The 17,922-nt window shown below is 44.4% G+C and overlaps 1 protein-coding gene across 1 annotated transcript in view; it reads right to left on the bottom strand.

The window, feature by feature from the left end:
* GLDN (gliomedin) overlaps positions 1–17,922 on the bottom strand; it is a 99,050-nt gene that overhangs the window by 7,622 nt on the left and 73,506 nt on the right. Inside the window, exons 5-9 of the mRNA XM_006895315.1 lie at positions 14,072–14,218; positions 9,158–9,286; positions 6,030–6,113; positions 5,807–5,932; positions 4,204–4,354 (exon numbers count right to left, since the gene is read on the bottom strand). Coding sequence (XP_006895377.1) covers positions 4,204–4,354; positions 5,807–5,932; positions 6,030–6,113; positions 9,158–9,286; positions 14,072–14,218 — 637 coding nt within the window. The remainder of the gene's footprint in view (positions 1–4,203; positions 4,355–5,806; positions 5,933–6,029; positions 6,114–9,157; positions 9,287–14,071; positions 14,219–17,922) is intronic.

Raw genomic sequence — 17,922 nt, 5'->3', positions numbered from 1 at the left:
GAGAGAATAGTGCAACAATGAATGAGTGGAAGCCCAAAATCTCTGTAAATGTTTATGAAAATTAATAAAATATAATTATAGAAAAAAAATGTTGGCTAATAGAAAGGTTAGGGGTTCCAACCCACTAGCCAGAAGATGGACATTCTTTTCCCATAAAGATTTGCAGCTTCAGAAACAGTGGGAGAGTTGTATAACCTGACAGCTGTAGGTTTTTCCTTTTGAAACAACACCCCTGGTTGTTTTTGTTTTATGGTTTTTTTTTTAAATTTTATAAATCCAATGATTTATTTATCAAAAATACCTATTTTAAAAAATATAAAAGGGAATTTTGTACCTGGACCTCACCTGATGGATGTTGGTGACATTGAACATCAGCATTAAAAATCAGGCCAGGTGCTAACTGTAGAACAGACCATCAATTACTGGTGCCTTTTTTTTGGGGGGGGGGTTAATTATTAAATTTTATTAATACCCCTGGTTTTTGACCCAGATAAATGTTTTCACTTACTTCATCAGAAACCTTGCTTTATTAACTTTTTTTGGATTCTCTGCTAAATTAATTCTTCTTGCTATAGTATAGTAAGTCTAGTATATAGAGTATAGAGTGTATAGTATAGTATAGTATAGTATAGTATAGTATAGTATAGTATAAAGTTTATAGTAAGAAGGTCTTGTAGTCTATTGGTAAGGAGTTGTGCTGCCAACCCAAAGGCATGTGGTTCAAATCCACTAGACGCTCTGTGGGATAAAGGGAGGCAATCTCCTCTCATGCAATTTGATTTTGTTGTTGTGTGTCATCCAGTCTGCACTGACCAATAGCCAGCCCTCCAGTGGGTTTTCAGAGTCGAATGGGAGATTTCTCATCTTTCTCCCAGTGGATTTGAACCATATGCCTTTGGGATTGCTGTGTAACTTCTTACCCCTTGGTCAGCAGGAGTCCCTCTGAAAACAGTGCTGGAGGCTCAGCTGTGAGAGGGTTGCAACTCAAGGGACATAGCAACAATAGTAAGCTCAAGAGTACAATAGAGCATAGGCCTTGGGACAGAGCAAGCGCTCTGTTATCTCTTTCTCTCCTCTATCCTATGCTGCCCTTGACAAGGTCTAGGACTCTTCTTACGTCAAGAGCACCAGTGGGCAATGTCCATTTATAATGTCATCCCTTTTGGGAGGAAAGGGGGGTAAACTCTTCCAGCACTCATTTATCTTGAAATCTCCTTGACTTTCTCTCCATTTAGAAATTCTGTAACTCCTTATTCCCCTTTTTAGAATTGCAAGTCGTCTTAATATTATTCATCTAATTCAAACCTTTGATTTTGCAAATGAAAAGGGAAAGTGACTGGCTTGCAGGTACACATAAGTAGCGGAACAAGTGTTTGAACTTAAGTCTTCCAATTCCAAGTTTGCATATTTCCCCCTGGATTCTCGTAAGATCACTTTATAAAATGTAAAGGCCAAAAAATTCACAGCATTCTAAAAATTGAGAAAGACGATACCAGCTGAGAAGAGGTAGAGCCGAGGCAGCAAAGCCATGGTTGTGAACTTTGTTTTCGTCTCAGATCAGTGACTGTATAAATTGATCTATGGCTTGAAATGTGCTTCTTCAGTCCTTGAGGTTGTCTGATTTGGTAAATTACAAATTAGGATTCAGGAGGTACTCAGTGTGGAGGGGAAGAAAAATTCAAGATCCCAAGAAATCATACCGAAGCCACACACTAGAGGGTGCCATTGAGCAGCAAAGGAAATGTCAACAATGTAAATCGGTTGTTCTACATATGAGTGCAGCAAACCTGAAGAAGCCATTTGAGAAACCTTGCAGTTTGAAAAGAAATACGACAGAAGATTGAGGACTTAGGATGGCCCTAACTGCCTAAATCAGCTCACAGGAAATCAGTGAATTTAGTACTGCTACTTGTTCCACAATCAACACACATGGAAACAGCAGAAGAGACATCAGCAACAAGCTTGCTGCATTGGGCAAATCCACCTCCAGGGACCTCATGAAAATGGTAGAGATCGAGGATGCGACTTTAAAAACTAAGAGGTGTCTGGCATAAGCATAATAATTTCAATTGTTTCATGAAAATACCATGTTAAAGCTGGAGAATGAATAAGGAAGGTTGGAAGAAGACTCGATGCCTTTAAGTAGTGGTATTGGTGAAGAATATATCCCATGCACTACCCAAAGAACAAATCTGTCCTGGAAGAAATGCAGTCAGAGTGCTCCTTGGGAGTAAGGATGGTGAGACTTTGCCTCATATGCTTTAGGCATGTGATCGGGAAATACTTGGAAAAAGACAGCATGCTTGGAGTCGAGGATCTGTGAAGGAGAGGAAGACACTTAAGCTGGGTTGCCACAGTGACTTAGGGAGCCAAGCAGAGACCACGAGGCTGGCACAGGTCCAGGCACCATCTGGGTGAGGCAGCACCTAACAACTAACAACATTTGGCCCTTGTTTGGTTCTAGCGCCCGACTGTTCTCCGTGAGAAGGTGTGTCCTTCCCAGCTGCAGGGATAGGGTCCAATCCAGGTCTGCCTTTCCCTCGGCTCCCAGGAGCAGGTGGTCAGTTCGAGCTTCCTATCCAGTGTGTCACGCCAACTGGGCTTCACTAGAAGACACCCTTTCTTAGAACAGCCTGTCCTCTTCCTGAAGTCATCTGCTCCAACTTTTTAAAGGGCTACCTCCACCGCCATGCAACAATGACTTTATAACAATGAGACATCACAGGATTAAATGAGAAAAAAAAAAAATCACAGGAAGGAGCCTGCCATGGGAATGGTGACTTCTGGACTAATCCAGGAGGTGGTGGATCATCTGTCATTTTGCCAGGAAATGAAGCGGCTGGGAAGATGTGGATAAGAAAGGGGAGTTGGGGAGACATGAGAGGCAAATTCAGGGAGGATTCCAGCCACAGCTGACACCTGCGACTGTCTAATGTGGCTGATCTGATTGTATGTACATTATACTAGGATACACTTTCCTATCTGAATGTAAGTAGTCAAATTCCAGAGATACACACCAAGGTTGGCCCTCACTAAAGGCAGAGAGAAGTTGAGGAAGAAAGAACTTAATCCTCCCTCAAGGTCATTGTCTCTTGTTTTGAATGACCAGGACCATGACTTTCATGAGTTATGATTTTGGAGAGGTGTAGAGCTAGAGGGACTCAGGGGCTCTACTGCTGTTGCTATGTGTTAGTGAGTTGGAAGCAACTCAGAGCTGACTTTCTAGTGGGTTTTAAGAGGCTGTAAATTGCACGGAAGGAGACTGCCCCTCTTTCTCCTGTGGGGCAGCTGGTGATGTGGAACCACACACTTTTGGTTGGCAGTGCAATTTTTTACCCATTAGGCCACCGGAGTCTGTAGCTTATCTCTTTATTATTTAGTTGAGGATATGGAAGCCTCAGGAGATGACCCTTGTCCAAGAGCATAGAGTGAGAGATGAAAGAGTTGGACCAGAGGTCAGTTTTCCTGACTCTTGTTCACTGTTCTCTTTTTGACTGTCCCTCCCAATTTTCCCACCTGCCTTGACATCCCCCCACATATGCAAGCATTAACCTGATCTATCTAAGACGAACTGCTTTTGTCTTATTGCCCACAAATTGATTTCTTGAGCCATAACAACAAACTTCTAACAATTCCTCTGTAGAACCAGGCAGGCTCAACTGCAGCCCTGAGCACAGTCCAGCCAGGTGACCTGGCCATTGCCCGTAGGGAGGCAGAGGAAGGAGGACTGGTGGCCAGTGGGGGCTCTATCAGGATAACAATTGACTCAGCTGAAGGCAGGGATGTCTGAGTTTGGGTTGTAGCCCTTGTCTCCACTGGTCCCCCATTGGGCATGAAATTCTTTCCACCTAAGGTTTTTCCATAATGAAAATGATCTCTGTCCTGTCACAGGACTTATAGGGTTTGGGAAGCTTCCTTTTTTAATAGATGAGAAAGGACAGCTTCTTACTATTTCAAGTCAACTCTTCCCTGGCTCTGGCCTTACTCCTGGGCTCTACATCCAACAGTCCACACAGACCCTCCAACAGGACTGCACTAGGGAGGCTTCTCTCACTTAGTCTTACGACTCGTTTGGTCAACGAATCCTGATCAACCTCTAGCTTTGTGCCAGGCTGGGGGGGCGGACACAGCAATGCTGGAAACACAGCCCTCCCCTGCCCCTATGTGGACTGCAGAAGTTTGTTGGGGTGCGGATGGACTTACCTCACAATGGTGTTATAGCCTGCTTTGTGGTAGTAGAGAGAGTTGTTGTAAACCGCATGCCCACAACCCTGGAAGTAATGCGGGAGTTGGATGGACTTGTAACTGTTGTTCAGAAGCGAGGGCCAGTCTTTGAACTCCTTCACCAAGATGCCTGTAAGAGGAAAGCCAGGGAAAGGCTTCACCAAGATGCCTGTAAGAGGAAGGTCAGGGAAATCCCTGCCTCCTGGGATTGTTCATGGGGAGGAGAGAGGGGGAGGCAGGGAGAGTGAGATGTCCTCTGAGGGTCCTTATCTGCATGAAGAGTTGGACTCCAAACTCAAAGTCCAGTGGTCATCTATGGATCTCTGAGATGTTGTTCAATAACACTGGCTTTGCTCCTCTCAAGAGAACTATGCATCATACTCCCCCCATTTCATTCGTCTTTGTTTTCTATTAGAAACATACAGGCTGACCCGGGGACAGCAGATAGTTGGCATTTGTGCAATCACTGCCTGGCTCCTCCTACACTCCCAGGCAGCCACTGTTCTTTCAGAGGATTACTCTTTCCCTTTGAGCCTCCAAGTCCTTCTTGGGTCAGAAATCTGGCAGTTATTACCAGTGAATCAGAATTCATTTTGGTGAAATGAAGAAGCACATCTCATCGACTGTCTGTGAACCTCTTCTCTGCCCAGGCAGCACTGCCAGGCCTTTTCTGGGATGAGTCATTGCAGCTACGTTGGGGAGTCTTGACCACATCCCTTTGACGCAGCCTGACTAGAGTCACGCTTAGATGCAGTGTGAGTGCAAAATGGAGCATCATCCTTCTTCTCTGGGGTCTCTGTCCAACCCTTAGAAGAATGACCAAATGTAGTCTCCTGAGAGTCAGCCAGTCTGAGATGGTGCCCAGAGACCTTGTCTCTGACATTTCTTCCACAGTTGGCTATGGGCTCTGTGAGACCTGCAGTCCTGATGCTATTTGTTGCCTCCTGGATATGCTGCCTAACACTGGAGAAGCTCCACTGGGTAGTGGTGATGGGGTATCCCAGCGCCTTCGTCATGTCCCTATGATCTGAACGGAGACACTTCCCACCGGAGTATTCAGCCAAGAGAAGGGTGATGTCCACTTATGGGTGCTTTCTAAAATAAATGACAATCCTATTAAACTAATTTAGACATCTTAGACCCAAAGAATGATTTTTGGGCTCAAGGGCCTAGTGTTATTTCATTTTGGAGGAACATTCTTCTAAGTTGTACAGCACTCTTCTGTCAATTTGCTGTACTGAGGTAATCTGGGTTTTCTGTGAGGCTGAGCCTTGCATCATTAGGGGTCAAATGCCATAACAGCTGCCCATAGTGGACAGTGTTTGGTGGAGCTCCCAGTTTATGACAGGTTTGGAAACAGGAGTGACATCCACCTCCTAAACCACATGCCTCTGGAAACTCTTATGAACCTGGAGATATGACGATAGTTACAGAAAGGCATTATTAGTGTTCATAGAATCATTTTGAGTAGTGTTCAACTCGACGGCAATCAACAACAACAGACCCAAAGAATAGCATAAGCTCGAAGGTAGATGACATGAAAAAGACGACCCCAACCAGGCCACGTTCTGAGTCGCAGTACCTGAAAAGTGTTTAATCACCCAAATGCGCTCATCGCTCTTGTTCGCAGACTCTCTTATCCAGGTCCCAAATGTCTCCTTCACTTTAAATACTTGCGACGAATTTCCAATGGAAGCGATCACAGATTCTACCAAAAGAGAACAAAGGAGGGTCTCTCACCTGTCAGTCATGACTTTAAGGGATCTGGTTACTGACTTTCAGAACAGGGTGCTTTGCTTCTGTACCTGCTTGTGGCGAATGGTGGTCACTGACTTTGTCATCAGCTTTGCCAGCCAAGGTGTCATCATTTGGCACGGCACATGTCTCACCTAAAACAACAGTAACCACCACAACAAAGACAGTTGGCACAGAGAAATACGTATGGCTGTATAACTGGGGTCCCCCCCCATTTCATCCCAGGCTTCAGCTCCTCGGCATCCCTCTCACTAGGGCCATCTAATTTCCTGGTTGCTCACTTTCATGCAATACCAAGTCATATGTTTCCAATTTCTCCCTGCTTGATGTGTTCCCAAGAAGCTTTGTGTAACCTCAGTTTCAGGAATAATACACTCCCAAGAGGATGTCAACAAAAAGGGGGGGATGGCATGAGCCAACTCATTTGTTCCCTCAGCAACCTGGGGAGAGGTCTGCGGGCACCTTCCTGGCCTCTCTGGGCAGGTGGATCTCTCTCGCAAGTGATGTTGTTCTAGAAGAATGGTCACTTTTAGAGAGACTGATGGGGAGACATGAGGGAGCAGTCTCAGAAATGGGGTGGCCGTGACTGTGAGGGCTTTGTGAGAAGGTCCTGAGAGAGGAAACCTAGATGCAGATGGAGATGAGGATGAGGGTGCTTGAATCTCCTTCCTCTTTGTTTGCCCACCTGTGTGGGCTTGACCGCTTGAGGGGGGGTACAGGTCCTGAGGGGCTGCCTGATTCCTGGTTTGTGTGATGCTGTACCCCCTTTCTTCCTGTGCTAGAATTCATCATCCTTGGCTTGTCAGTCCACTGAATGAATGAGCTTCATTTAGACGGTTAGTGAAGAGGTGCCTGGAGGTATCGGGAGGAGGGGCGGACCATGAGCAGTGAAAAGATTTAGGAGTAGACAGCACTGGGGCAGGCTGCGGAGCCTCGGGCTTTCTAAACCTGGGCTCCACTCACTTAGACAAGTTCTGAGTGGTTCAAATCACCTTGCAATTGCTAGAGAAAAAAAGAGAATTCACATTTCCACAGCAGAAACTCACAGAAGAGTCCGAAGGGATTTCTGAACCCTACCTGACCTCAGTTTCTTTCTAACTGGATGAACCTGCGTTTGTCTGAAGACCTGATGAGATGGCCTGGCATCTGTCACTGCTCCCCTTACACAGTTCTGCTGCCTCTGGGTTTTAGCTCCTCAGACTCCACGCTTTGGATCTTGAGCTTTGCATAAGAGAGGAACAAAGAAACTCTCCAGTTCTTATTCTGAAGAAAGGCTCTCATTGTTCCCACTGTACTACCTGCCTCTATAGCTGTGGGGCTAGAAGAGGAGGGTGGTTAAAGGAATTGAAGCAGGAGAGAGGGCCAAGTTCAGACACAGAAAGCTTGGCAACTGAGGACCCATTTCTATCAGGCAGAGTGGAAGAGAAGATAATGGTCTCTCATTTAAAGCTGTTTTCACAACTCGGGGCCCTAGCCCTAGCTGACCCAGCTTTTTAGTGGAGACGCTAAGCTGATTGTCACTGGCTGGCGATATTTGGCAAATGAGAACTGCAGAAGCTCAGGTCAGACCCCGGCTCTCTCAGAGGGTCCCTGCTCCGCTTTCTCTGGAGAAAGCTGAACAAAGGGAGCTGATGTTAATGGAGGGGGTGGTGCTGCATCAGGGGAAGAACCCTATGTGATTTAACATTGTCTTGACTGTGAGGCAGAATTATAATCAGGCTCCATTTACTGGCAAATGGGGAGTGGGGTGAGTGACATTTTTGAAAGCATCTGATTTTTTTTTAATCCCACTCTGACAATCAAATGCATGACCCAAGTGCCTTCCAGAAAGAACAGTGATCCAAACAGAACCAAAGACTGTTGAGGACGCTGGCAGGGAAATCCAGCTGGGATTCTCTTCTCTATTAGACTTCAAGCCATGCCTCATAGTCTAGGTTACACAGATGTTCTAGTGTCACCCCAAGAAGTATTACTTCCACTAACGTTTTGTTATTTCTTGCCATTGAAGTGATTCTAACCCCAAGTCAACCCCAAGTACACTGAGTAGAAGTCCCCCATAGGGTTTTTGAAGGCCTGTGACCTTAAGGAAGCTGACCAGACCTGCCTTCCAGATGCCTCTGAGTGGGTCTGAACCGCTAATCTTTCCTTTGATGGTCCAGCACTTAAGCATCTGCACCACCCAAGGACTCCATTTCTGTGAATATAGCCCCTTGATTTCTAATTAGCTTTCACTTCTGCCACTGCCCTGTCACAAACTGGCCACAAAACAAGTCCTTGTCCTTGGAGAACTTAGGTCTCAGAGCATAAATGACCATCTTGGAGAGGAAAACGCTCTAAGAGCAAAGACTTTCAAGTCAGGCCCCTTGGGTTTGAAACCTAGTGCTGCCCCCTGCTGACGAGTCACCTTGGGCAACTTCCTCAGCTCCTCTGGGTTTCAGGTTTTTCTTTATAAATTAGAGACTGATTCCCAGATCATTAGATTATTATGAAGATGAAGGTTTAAAACTGAGCTCATTCACTGACACTCAGAAAACGGTGGTGCTGGTGTTGCCAGCTGCAGTCAAGTTTATCCTGACTTGTCGTGACCCCCAGATGTGCAGAGTAGAACCAGGCCCCTGGGCCTTTCAGGGGCTGGTTCTTCAGAGGCATCTCTGGGGGAACTCAAACCCCCAACCTTTCAGTTAGCAACCAAGCTGATTAACTATTTGCCACACCCCAGGATTCCAGCAGGAATCCCACTGGTTCCAGCCGTACCACCATCAGGCGGCGCTATACTTATTCCTTATGTGGAGTTAACAAACCTGAACTTCTCCATCATTTCCCTGACTGTGAGTCGACTTTACACACTTCTAAGAGTGTATTGTTGCAAGAGTTTGAATAGCTTGGCCTTAGAGACTTGGAGACTGGTGAATTTGGACTAGGAAGAGGGATAGTTAGGAGATTAATGAAGGGGGAGGTATAAAGGGTGGGTGGGAAACCCAGTTCTAAACTTGCCCCCAGTTCAATGCCTGTAGACTTCCCTGGCCTCCCACAAACATGCTGAGAAGGGATCTCTTCTCACATTGGACAAAATCTCCTTCTTCTGTTTTAAAAAATAGAGTTACAACTCGTGGCTGCAGCCCAAGAGTTTGGGATCACTAGTGGAAGAGGAGAGTTCCCTGGGGCAGGGATCAGTGACCTGTGCACTGGCCATTAAACATGTTTGATGGCTTCGGGTTTTTGGATCTTCTGCTTCCAGGTGGCCCTGGTGGACCTGGAGGGCCCTGGGGTCCAGGTGGGCCAGGTGGGCCTTGGTCACCTTTGACACCTGCATAGAGAAAGAGAAAAATTGATTATTAAAGAGTCATATGGAGATTGGGGATCACAATTCTCTGGGGGAAAGGAATAATAAGGAGCCCCTGAAGCTTCTCTCATCCCTGAAGTGGCTATTCGTTAGCATTTGTCTGCACAGACTTGAGGGAAAACCCTTGGCAGTTGTTAATTACTAACAGCTTCCTGTGCCAGGAACTGTGCTAAGATCTTTAGAGACCTCCTTGGCAGCCTTCTCCCCAACCACTTGTGAGGTGGTGTTCTTAGCCCCTCCTTAAGCTAAGTCCCGGAGAAGTCAAGGGATTGCTCATGGTCACTCCTGAACAGAGCTATAACTCAACAGCAGGTGGGTATCACACCGAACATCATCCGTTTGGCTAACATGAGTGGATGCCAAGTCTGGCTGCGCATTAGAATCACTTAAGGAGAATTAACCCACAAAGAAGGATGGGCAGTATTTCCCATGCAACTAACTGCCTCTGAAAACCTGCCGGAGTGTCAGCTACAGGTTGGTTATGACTCGATGGTACACAACAACAACAACAACAACAACAACAACAACAACAACAACAACTAGGAGCATTAATACAATGCTAATGCTTAGGTCTCAGACCCAATTAAATCAGAATGTTGAGGGTGAGGTTAGACATCAGTGTTTTTTACCTAGCTAGTGTCATCTGGATAAGATAGGTTATTGATGAGTCTTCCTCTGATCTTAATGCCATATTCTTTTTCACAGAGTCCAGGATCTAAAGTAATTTTCTCATCATACAGACTAAATACTAAGACTTAATCAAGAATTCAAGGAGCACATTACTTAACAGATAGTTTTTTCCATTAAAAACATAAGTGTATGATTAATAAATTATTCAGTAAGCTTTGTTGGATTAAAAGGCCACCTTCTATGACTCAGAGGTTGTGCTAGTAACTGGGATTCTGAAAATGCATAAGATGTGATTATCTGTCTTCATGAAGCAAGAATGACAGATGCTTAGACTAATGACCCCGAATACCTCACCTCTCATTACCCATTCATCCGCTTGCCATTGACAGCATCTGCAGTTGGCCAGCTCCTGTCTAAAACCACACTTTCCAGGGGAGGGTAAATACTCTTTAGGATAGTTGGTTTCACACACAGGAGAAATTCCTATACAAACTACCTAAGATTTAAAATGTATTTCAACAGGATAGTCTACATGAAATAAAGTCTACAAATCTAAGACTATGTGGTACTTGAGTGATAAGGAAAGCCTGCACACCCAGGATATCACATTCCTCTCTTTAGTGGAACAAATAAAGAATAATAATAAACCTTAATTAAGAGATCAGACCTGAGCTGTATCTGCTGGGCAGAGAGAGAAGGTGGGGGAGGCTTATTGAAAAAATTTATTAATCAGACACTTCTCCAAATCACTGAGGCGCAATGATGTCAATCTGAGGACTAAGGTGCGCCTGATTTGATTCAGGCCATGATCTTTCCAATCACTTGCTATGCATCAGAGAGCTGCACAATGAATACGGATGACAGAAGAATTGATGCCTTTGAGCTGTGGTGTTGGAGAAGAGCACAGAATATCCCATGGACAGCCAAAAGAACAAACACATCTATCTTGGAGAAGGTGCAGTTAGAGTATTCCTTGGACACAAAGATGATAAAGCTTTGTCTCACATACTTCTGGCATGTTGCTAGGAGAGGCTAGTCCTTGGAGAGGGACATCAAGCTTGGAAATGTGGAGGGTCAGTGAAAGATAAAAAGTCTCTCAACTAGATGGATTGACACAGGGACTGATGCAATAGGCTCCAGTGTGTCAGGAAGTGTAAGGATGGCAGTGTGAGGACAGTGTTCAGAAATGTTGTTCATAGGGTCGCTGTGGGTTGTACTTGACTCAACGGCAAAACAACAAGCAATCTGAATTTTAGAGTTCCTCTGCCTTCTCTTCCCCATTATATCATCGTCTCCCACTCTTCCATCAAGTGATTTCTGTGGGATTTAACTCTCTTTTTTTTAATTGAAATGTTAATGAAAGTTTATAGTAACTTTGGATTTCCATTCATTGTTGTACATTTTAACTGTCTCTTAACACCCTCTCTAAACTAAACTAAACTACACTCTAGAACTGTCAATCATAGGAGACCAAAAGGGCAACATTTGCCCCAAAACAAAGCTCACAAAGCAGGAAGGGGCAGAAAAGACAAATGGAAATGGGAAACCCAGGAAAGAAGTGGGGGGAGTGCTGTACATTATGGGGACTGCAATCTATGTCCTGAAAAAAAAAAAGATGTAGAATTTGTGGAATGGAGCGAGTGGAAGGGGAAAGCAGCTAATTGGGTCACTTCCAACTCATAGTGACCTTGAAGGACAGAGGAGAACTGTCCTGTAGGATTTCTGAAGTCTGTAATCCATAAGGAAGTTAACCGCCACATGCTTCCCCCTCAGAGCAGCCAGAGCTTATATTGCCAGCTTTTCAACTGGCAGCCAAGCACTTAACCAACAAGGCTCCTTAAGATGTATATAAAGCCAAATCCAACCCACTACCTTTGAGGTGGTAACAGCTCACAGCCACCCTCCATCAGGATTCTGAGGCTGTAAATCTTTATTAAAGAAGACAATCTCATTTTTCTCCTGCAGAACGGCTGGTGGATTGGAAATGCTGACCTTTTGTTTAGCAGCCCAGTACATAATGCACTATGCCACCAGGGCTCCTTTCATATAGTATTTATATTTTTGTTGTTATTGCTATGTGCTGTCCAGTCAGAAGTAATTCATAGCTAACTCTCCAGTAAGATTTCAGATAGTATAAATTCCATAGGTGATTGCCCATCCTTCTCCCAAAGAGCAGAGTGTTGTTGTTATGTGGATTCAAATTGTATATCTTTGGGTTTGCAGTGAAATTCCTTACCACAAGGCCACCAGTACTCCCTGTTTACACAGATGTACTATTTAAGTTGTTTTTGTTTTTAAGTGCAGTCAAGTATGACTCATAGCAACCATATGAACAGCTGACCTGAACCCTGCTGTATCCTGTGTCACCTCACCATCTCTGACACACTAGAGTCCATTGCTGAAGTCACCATGTCAATCCATCTCATTGGAGGTCTTCCTTTTCTTCCCTGATCCTCCATCATTCCAAGCATGATATCCCTTTCTAAAGAACAGCCTCGCCTAGCTACATGTCCAAAGGATGAGAGATGAAGCTTCTCCATATTCGCCTCCAGGGAGCATTCTAGCTACACTTTGTCCAAAACACTTAATTTGTTTGTTCTTGGCAGTCCACGGTGTGCTCGGTTCTCTTCTTCAACACCACAGCTCAAAGGCACCAATTCCTCTTCTGTCATCCTTATCCATTTCCAGGTCTCTGATGCATAGCAGGTGATTGAGAAGACCATGGCCTGAATCAGGTGCACCTTAGTCATCAAACTGACATCACTGCTCTTCAGCATTTTGGAGAAGTCCCTGACAGCAGACTTGCCCAATGCAGTATGTCTCTTGACTTGCTGACTGCTGATACCAAGTATGTTAATTGTTGATCCAAGTAAGATAAAAGCATTGACACCTTCAAATCCTTTCTCGGTCTATCCTGATGTTGACTGTTGGTCCTGCAGGGATGACCTTTGTTTTCTTGATGTTGAGATGTTATCCATACTGAAGGCTGTAGTCTTTAATCTTCTTTAGATGCATTTAAAGTTCTTTCTTTTCTACTGACTCACTGCCACTGAGTCAATTCTGGCTCATGGTGACCCTGCAGGATGGTACAGAGCTGCTGCCCAGTGATGCTAAGACTGTAAATCGTTACAGCAGCAAGCAGCTTCATCTGTCTCCCATGGAGTGGCTGGTGGGTTCTTGAACTACCAGCCTTCTAGACAGCAGCCACTATCAGTGTAACCACTGCACCATCCGACTGCCTCCTTTCCCCAGACACCAAATATTTGCTTTTAATGTGGGTTGCATCCATGAGAAGAAAAAAAAAAAAAAGCAACTAACAAAAAACACACCAACAAAACCAGAAACCAGGTTTTGCCCTTAATTTTCTGTCAAAATCTTAGGATCATGGTTTAGGAAACTGGCTCCCTCTTTATTGTGACAAAAATCCCTGTGACCTCTGCCTCTGAGGTCCTAAGTGGTCCTCTGAGGAACCTTCCTAGCCCTGTTCCAGATTGTGTTGTAGTTAAATACTTAGAAAAAGGAAGCTTGTTTCAACCTACACATAATGACTTAAATCCAAACATGACTTTGAGACCTGGATTATCCAAATGGATCGTGCTGAGAGCCCAGATTTGGTCTTGCTCATATTGTACAAGTTGCTGTCCCGCGGTCACTTGTGGTTGCTGTGAGGCTGAGCACTGTGACACGGATGTGTCAAATGCGTTAATGGTTGGCTACCCAATGTGAACAGAGAGTGGGGTGGAGCTCTCCGATTAAAACAAGCGTGGAAGGAGGAGCGGCATCCACTTCCGTAATAGCTTGCCTCCGGAAAACCTATGAACCTGGAGAGAGAATGAAAGGCACCCAAGCGTTGAGGACTCTCCTTTATAGGGTTGCTATGAGTCACCTGCGACTCGATGGCACTTAACAACAACATCTTATTGGAGTAACATACAGCTTTCCTTTTTTTTTTTTTTTTTAAAAGCATAATTCTCTAGAGTACCCTACAAAATAGAGGGCCAGAAAAGGCAAGCAAGGAGAGCAGACCCACAGCAGTGGTCTGGGCTTTCATGTCTCTCTAGGACCAGAAAAGGGTCTTCACCCCCTGTCTCACCGGGAGCCAGACAGTGAGCCTCTTACCTGCCAGGAGCACGTCGTTGGACACATCCCCCTTGTCTCCCTTCTCTCCCTTCTGCCCTGGGGGGCCTGTGTTCCCTGTCAGGCCCAGCTCACCAGGGTCTCCCTTTTCTCCTTTTTCCCCTGGATTTCCTGTGGCTCCTGGTAGCCCTGAAAATAAATAGCATATCATTCTTTTGTCAGAAAGAGAATACTTATTGTGGTACTTTTGAGATTTAAAAAAAAAAACACTATAAAAACAAAACATCCTTAAAAACTTTGCCTCTGTAAAGAATAATGTTACTGAGTGGCTCTGCTGAAACAATTTTTAAGACATTTCACTGGGCCAGCAGGCTTAAGAGAGACCTGAACCACGTACAGGCAGTGGCGGCCACAGCAGAACACAAGGAGGCCTAATTAGAAAGCAGGGGGCTGCCACCTACACTATTTCATTTATTTCTCCCAACAGATTGACGCAGTTGACTGGGCAGTTATCCATACTCTCATTTTTATAGACGTTAAAACTAGATATTTAAGTGATGCTAAAAATTAAGGAGCAAAAGTCCTCTGACTCTGTGTCCAGGGTCCTTTCTGTGGCATTCCAGTTCTGCTTCTCCACCTGAGGACCCCTCACTACAGGAGTCGGAGTCCTACCACACACAGCTAGGAACCAGTCATGTGGCCAGGGCCGCGGTACAGTTAGCAGTGCTCACACAGAGGCTCATTCTCATTCCCATCAGAGGGAGAGACTAGAAAAAGAAGGGAATTTGGGCTCAAACCCTTAGAAGGGATGTGAATCCACCCCAACCCAAGGTGACCCTGTGTGTGTGCTGTGTTCTGTAGTGGTTTCAGTGGGTGGTGTTTTAGAAGTAGATCACTACACCTTTCTTTTTGAGGTGACTCTGAGTGGACTTGAACCACTGACCTTCTGGCTGGCAGTTAAGCATGTTAACCGTTTGTACCACCCAAAGACTCCCTTGTCTTGTCCAAAAACAACTAAACCCACCACTGGTCATGTCTGTTCCAACTTTAGGGCAAGTGAACAAATGTCTCCTAGTGTTTCCAAGGCTGTAAATCTCTACCAAATCATCTTTCTCCTGTGGAGCAGCCAGTGGGTTTGAACCACTAACTGTTCAGTCAGCAGCTGAGTATTTTACCACTGTGTCCCCTAGTCACTCAGGTGGGACTAAATTAACCCTAGAACAAAGGCTGCCATCATAAGGCTTACCAGAAGCTTCAAAAAGATCAAAGCAATATAGGGAGCTCTGATGGTTTAGTGATGAGGACGGCCAGCCCCAAAACAGGGGGTTCAAATCCCAAGAAGCTCCTTGGGAGAAAGATGGGCAATCTCCTCCTGTGAGATTCACAGCATCAGTTATGAGTTGATTTCAACTTGATAGTACATAATAACAACATTAGAATACGGCCCAAAGTTCCTATTATTCAATCAACATGTTGTTGTTGTTGTTATGTGCCATCGAGTCGCCTGCGACTCATAGCGATCCTATGTACAACAAGAAGAATCATATGGTCATCTCAAAAGATACAGAAAATGCATTTGATACACTTCGTAATATTTTTTTTTAAAAAAACTAGGAATGCTTCAATGATTTAGATCCTCCCAGAATAGCTGTGGGTGAGCATTAACATTACTGGAAAGTATATTTGTTTTCTCCTGGACACAAGAGCCTACTATTTGGTCCTAAAAGCCTTCTGAGGTCCCAACTCTTCTCACTATTTCTTAGTTGTTGGAATTGACCGAAAACCTCATAAGCAGTTCCTTACTTCACCTCTGCCTTGCATGTGGACTTCTGAGCTGTAAAACAACCCAGTGGTAGATGGAACTTGCTCCAGGACTTAAGAATAATAAATGACATAGTTGAGCCTCTACATCTTATGGTTCCTAACCTTTATACTATAATAGACAAAGTGCTAGTCAATAGGTCTTTTATTTTAAGAACTACCTTCCCTCTATATAACTTGATTTGTGCCACTATTAGAACCTCTACTTGGAATAGTATTGCTTTTTAATTTTTGACTCATGTACTTTTAACTTGTTAGTTAAATTTGTGTCTTCTAGGCTGCAAGTTCCATGATACACCTTCAAGGATATGAACATGTATGGCTAAGCACAATTGATAACAGTGCATCTAAATTCCAAAATCAATCTCCACAATAGTCTATGTGTTTCCTATTGCCAGTGGGGCCCTTTAGAGTAGTGAGAGAAGATCTTCACCCTGAAACCTACAGCATCCCTTTTCAGCAGGAAGTAGCTAAGAGAATATGCCGTCCCCTTTTCCTTATGAATCAGGGTGAAGTCTCTCTCAGGGAGGAGTGATAGGGAATGGCAAAGGACACACTGACAAAGGAGATTAATCAGAACTGGCTTTGACCAGCACTGTGGCAATGGGACAATTAAAACAGACTTTCAAGGGGGGGGGAAGAGGAACGAACTGGGGGGGAGGATAGAGAAAATAGTGCAACAATAAATGTATGGAAACCCAAATATCTGTAAATGTTCATTAAAATTAATAAAATTTAAAACAAACAAAAAACCCCAAAAACTAGGAATGGAAGGGAACTTTAACAATATGAAAAAAAGTATTTACATAAAACGTGCAGTTCAACACCATCCTTAGACGTAAAAGACTATTTTGCCTCTAACATTAGGACAAAAGGCAAGGTTATCCACTCATATTTCTAGAACACTTTACTGGATGTCCTAATCATCGCAACAGGCAAGAGAAAAGAAACAAAAGCATATACATACTGGGGAGTCAGAAGTAAAGTTTTATCTGTAGGCAACGTGACTGTTGTCCTCATTCTCCAGTTGTCATCCATGTGGCGTTGCAATAATTTTTCCTCTAGACTTAAAATCAAATCTTGGCCTTCTCTTCTCCTTAGAACCTCCTGACCGCCCTATAGAATATTATCTTCCCACAAGAATCATAGAATACCAGAAAGGAAAGCCCCTCAAAGGTGACCTCCCATCCAAACCCAAAAGCCTGCCTGCTTTCCTTAGTTGGCTCTTGGGCTTTTTGAATAATGGGGAGGCCAACGCTGCTTTGTAACACACTACAGTTGAACTTGAATCCTCTACAAGGTCATCAAAGGCAGCTATTCCCGCAACAGAAAGCTAGAACTCTGACTGCAGAGACCACTCCCAAGAAGACACAAGTGTGTGGAAGAGTCCCAAAGTGGTGTCACTATTCGTAAACATACAAACAGAGAAACATTTGCTAGATTCCAGTCAACTTTGTAAAAACACCCCAGGATCTTAGTGAAAACCATGATTATAACTGACAGTGAGAAGCCTGGGTTTTCCTGCCTTTGTGAGCGGTAATCTCAGGTGGGCCTTGTGCACTGACTGAGAAGCTGAGGAATACAGTTGAAGAGCATGTAAAGGAAAGTGGGGGATATCCCACTATTGTCATCAAGTGGCTCTGCCATTTTATTCACCAACACAGGGGACAATCACACCTCTCTGTCTCTCTGAGCTCACAATGCATCACTTCCAACAGCAGTGAAAAGACATCACTCTGGATCAGCCCTGCTCACAATCACCAGACCATCACTCACTCCCTTAAGGAAGAGAAGCCCTTGCATTAGGACCTGTGCATAGGCAGACGTTCTTTTGTCAGTACTTTAAATAGACAATTTAGCACCTTATCTGAGGAAGACAAAAGACTAAGATGCCATAGAGTCCAGCCAGCACAATGCCCGGGGATAACTGATACTCCTCAAGGTTCCACAGGACCCAAATTCAGCTGTGCTGAGGGAAATGCTATCTTCTAGGTACTTCAGGGTATTGTTTTAAGGCATATTTTCTAATCACAAAGAGCTTTTCTACATCATCATTCAATTTCCCCTCCCTT

The sequence above is a fragment of the Elephantulus edwardii genome, unplaced genomic scaffold (genome assembly GCF_000299155.1).
Source record: "Elephantulus edwardii isolate Elephantulus edwardi_28Jun2011 unplaced genomic scaffold, EleEdw1.0 scaffold00164, whole genome shotgun sequence".
Classification (NCBI taxonomy): Eukaryota; Metazoa; Chordata; class Mammalia; order Macroscelidea; family Macroscelididae; genus Elephantulus; species Elephantulus edwardii.
The sequence above is the reverse complement of the archived record's forward strand: the minus strand, read 5'-3'. Positions and strand labels throughout refer to the sequence as shown.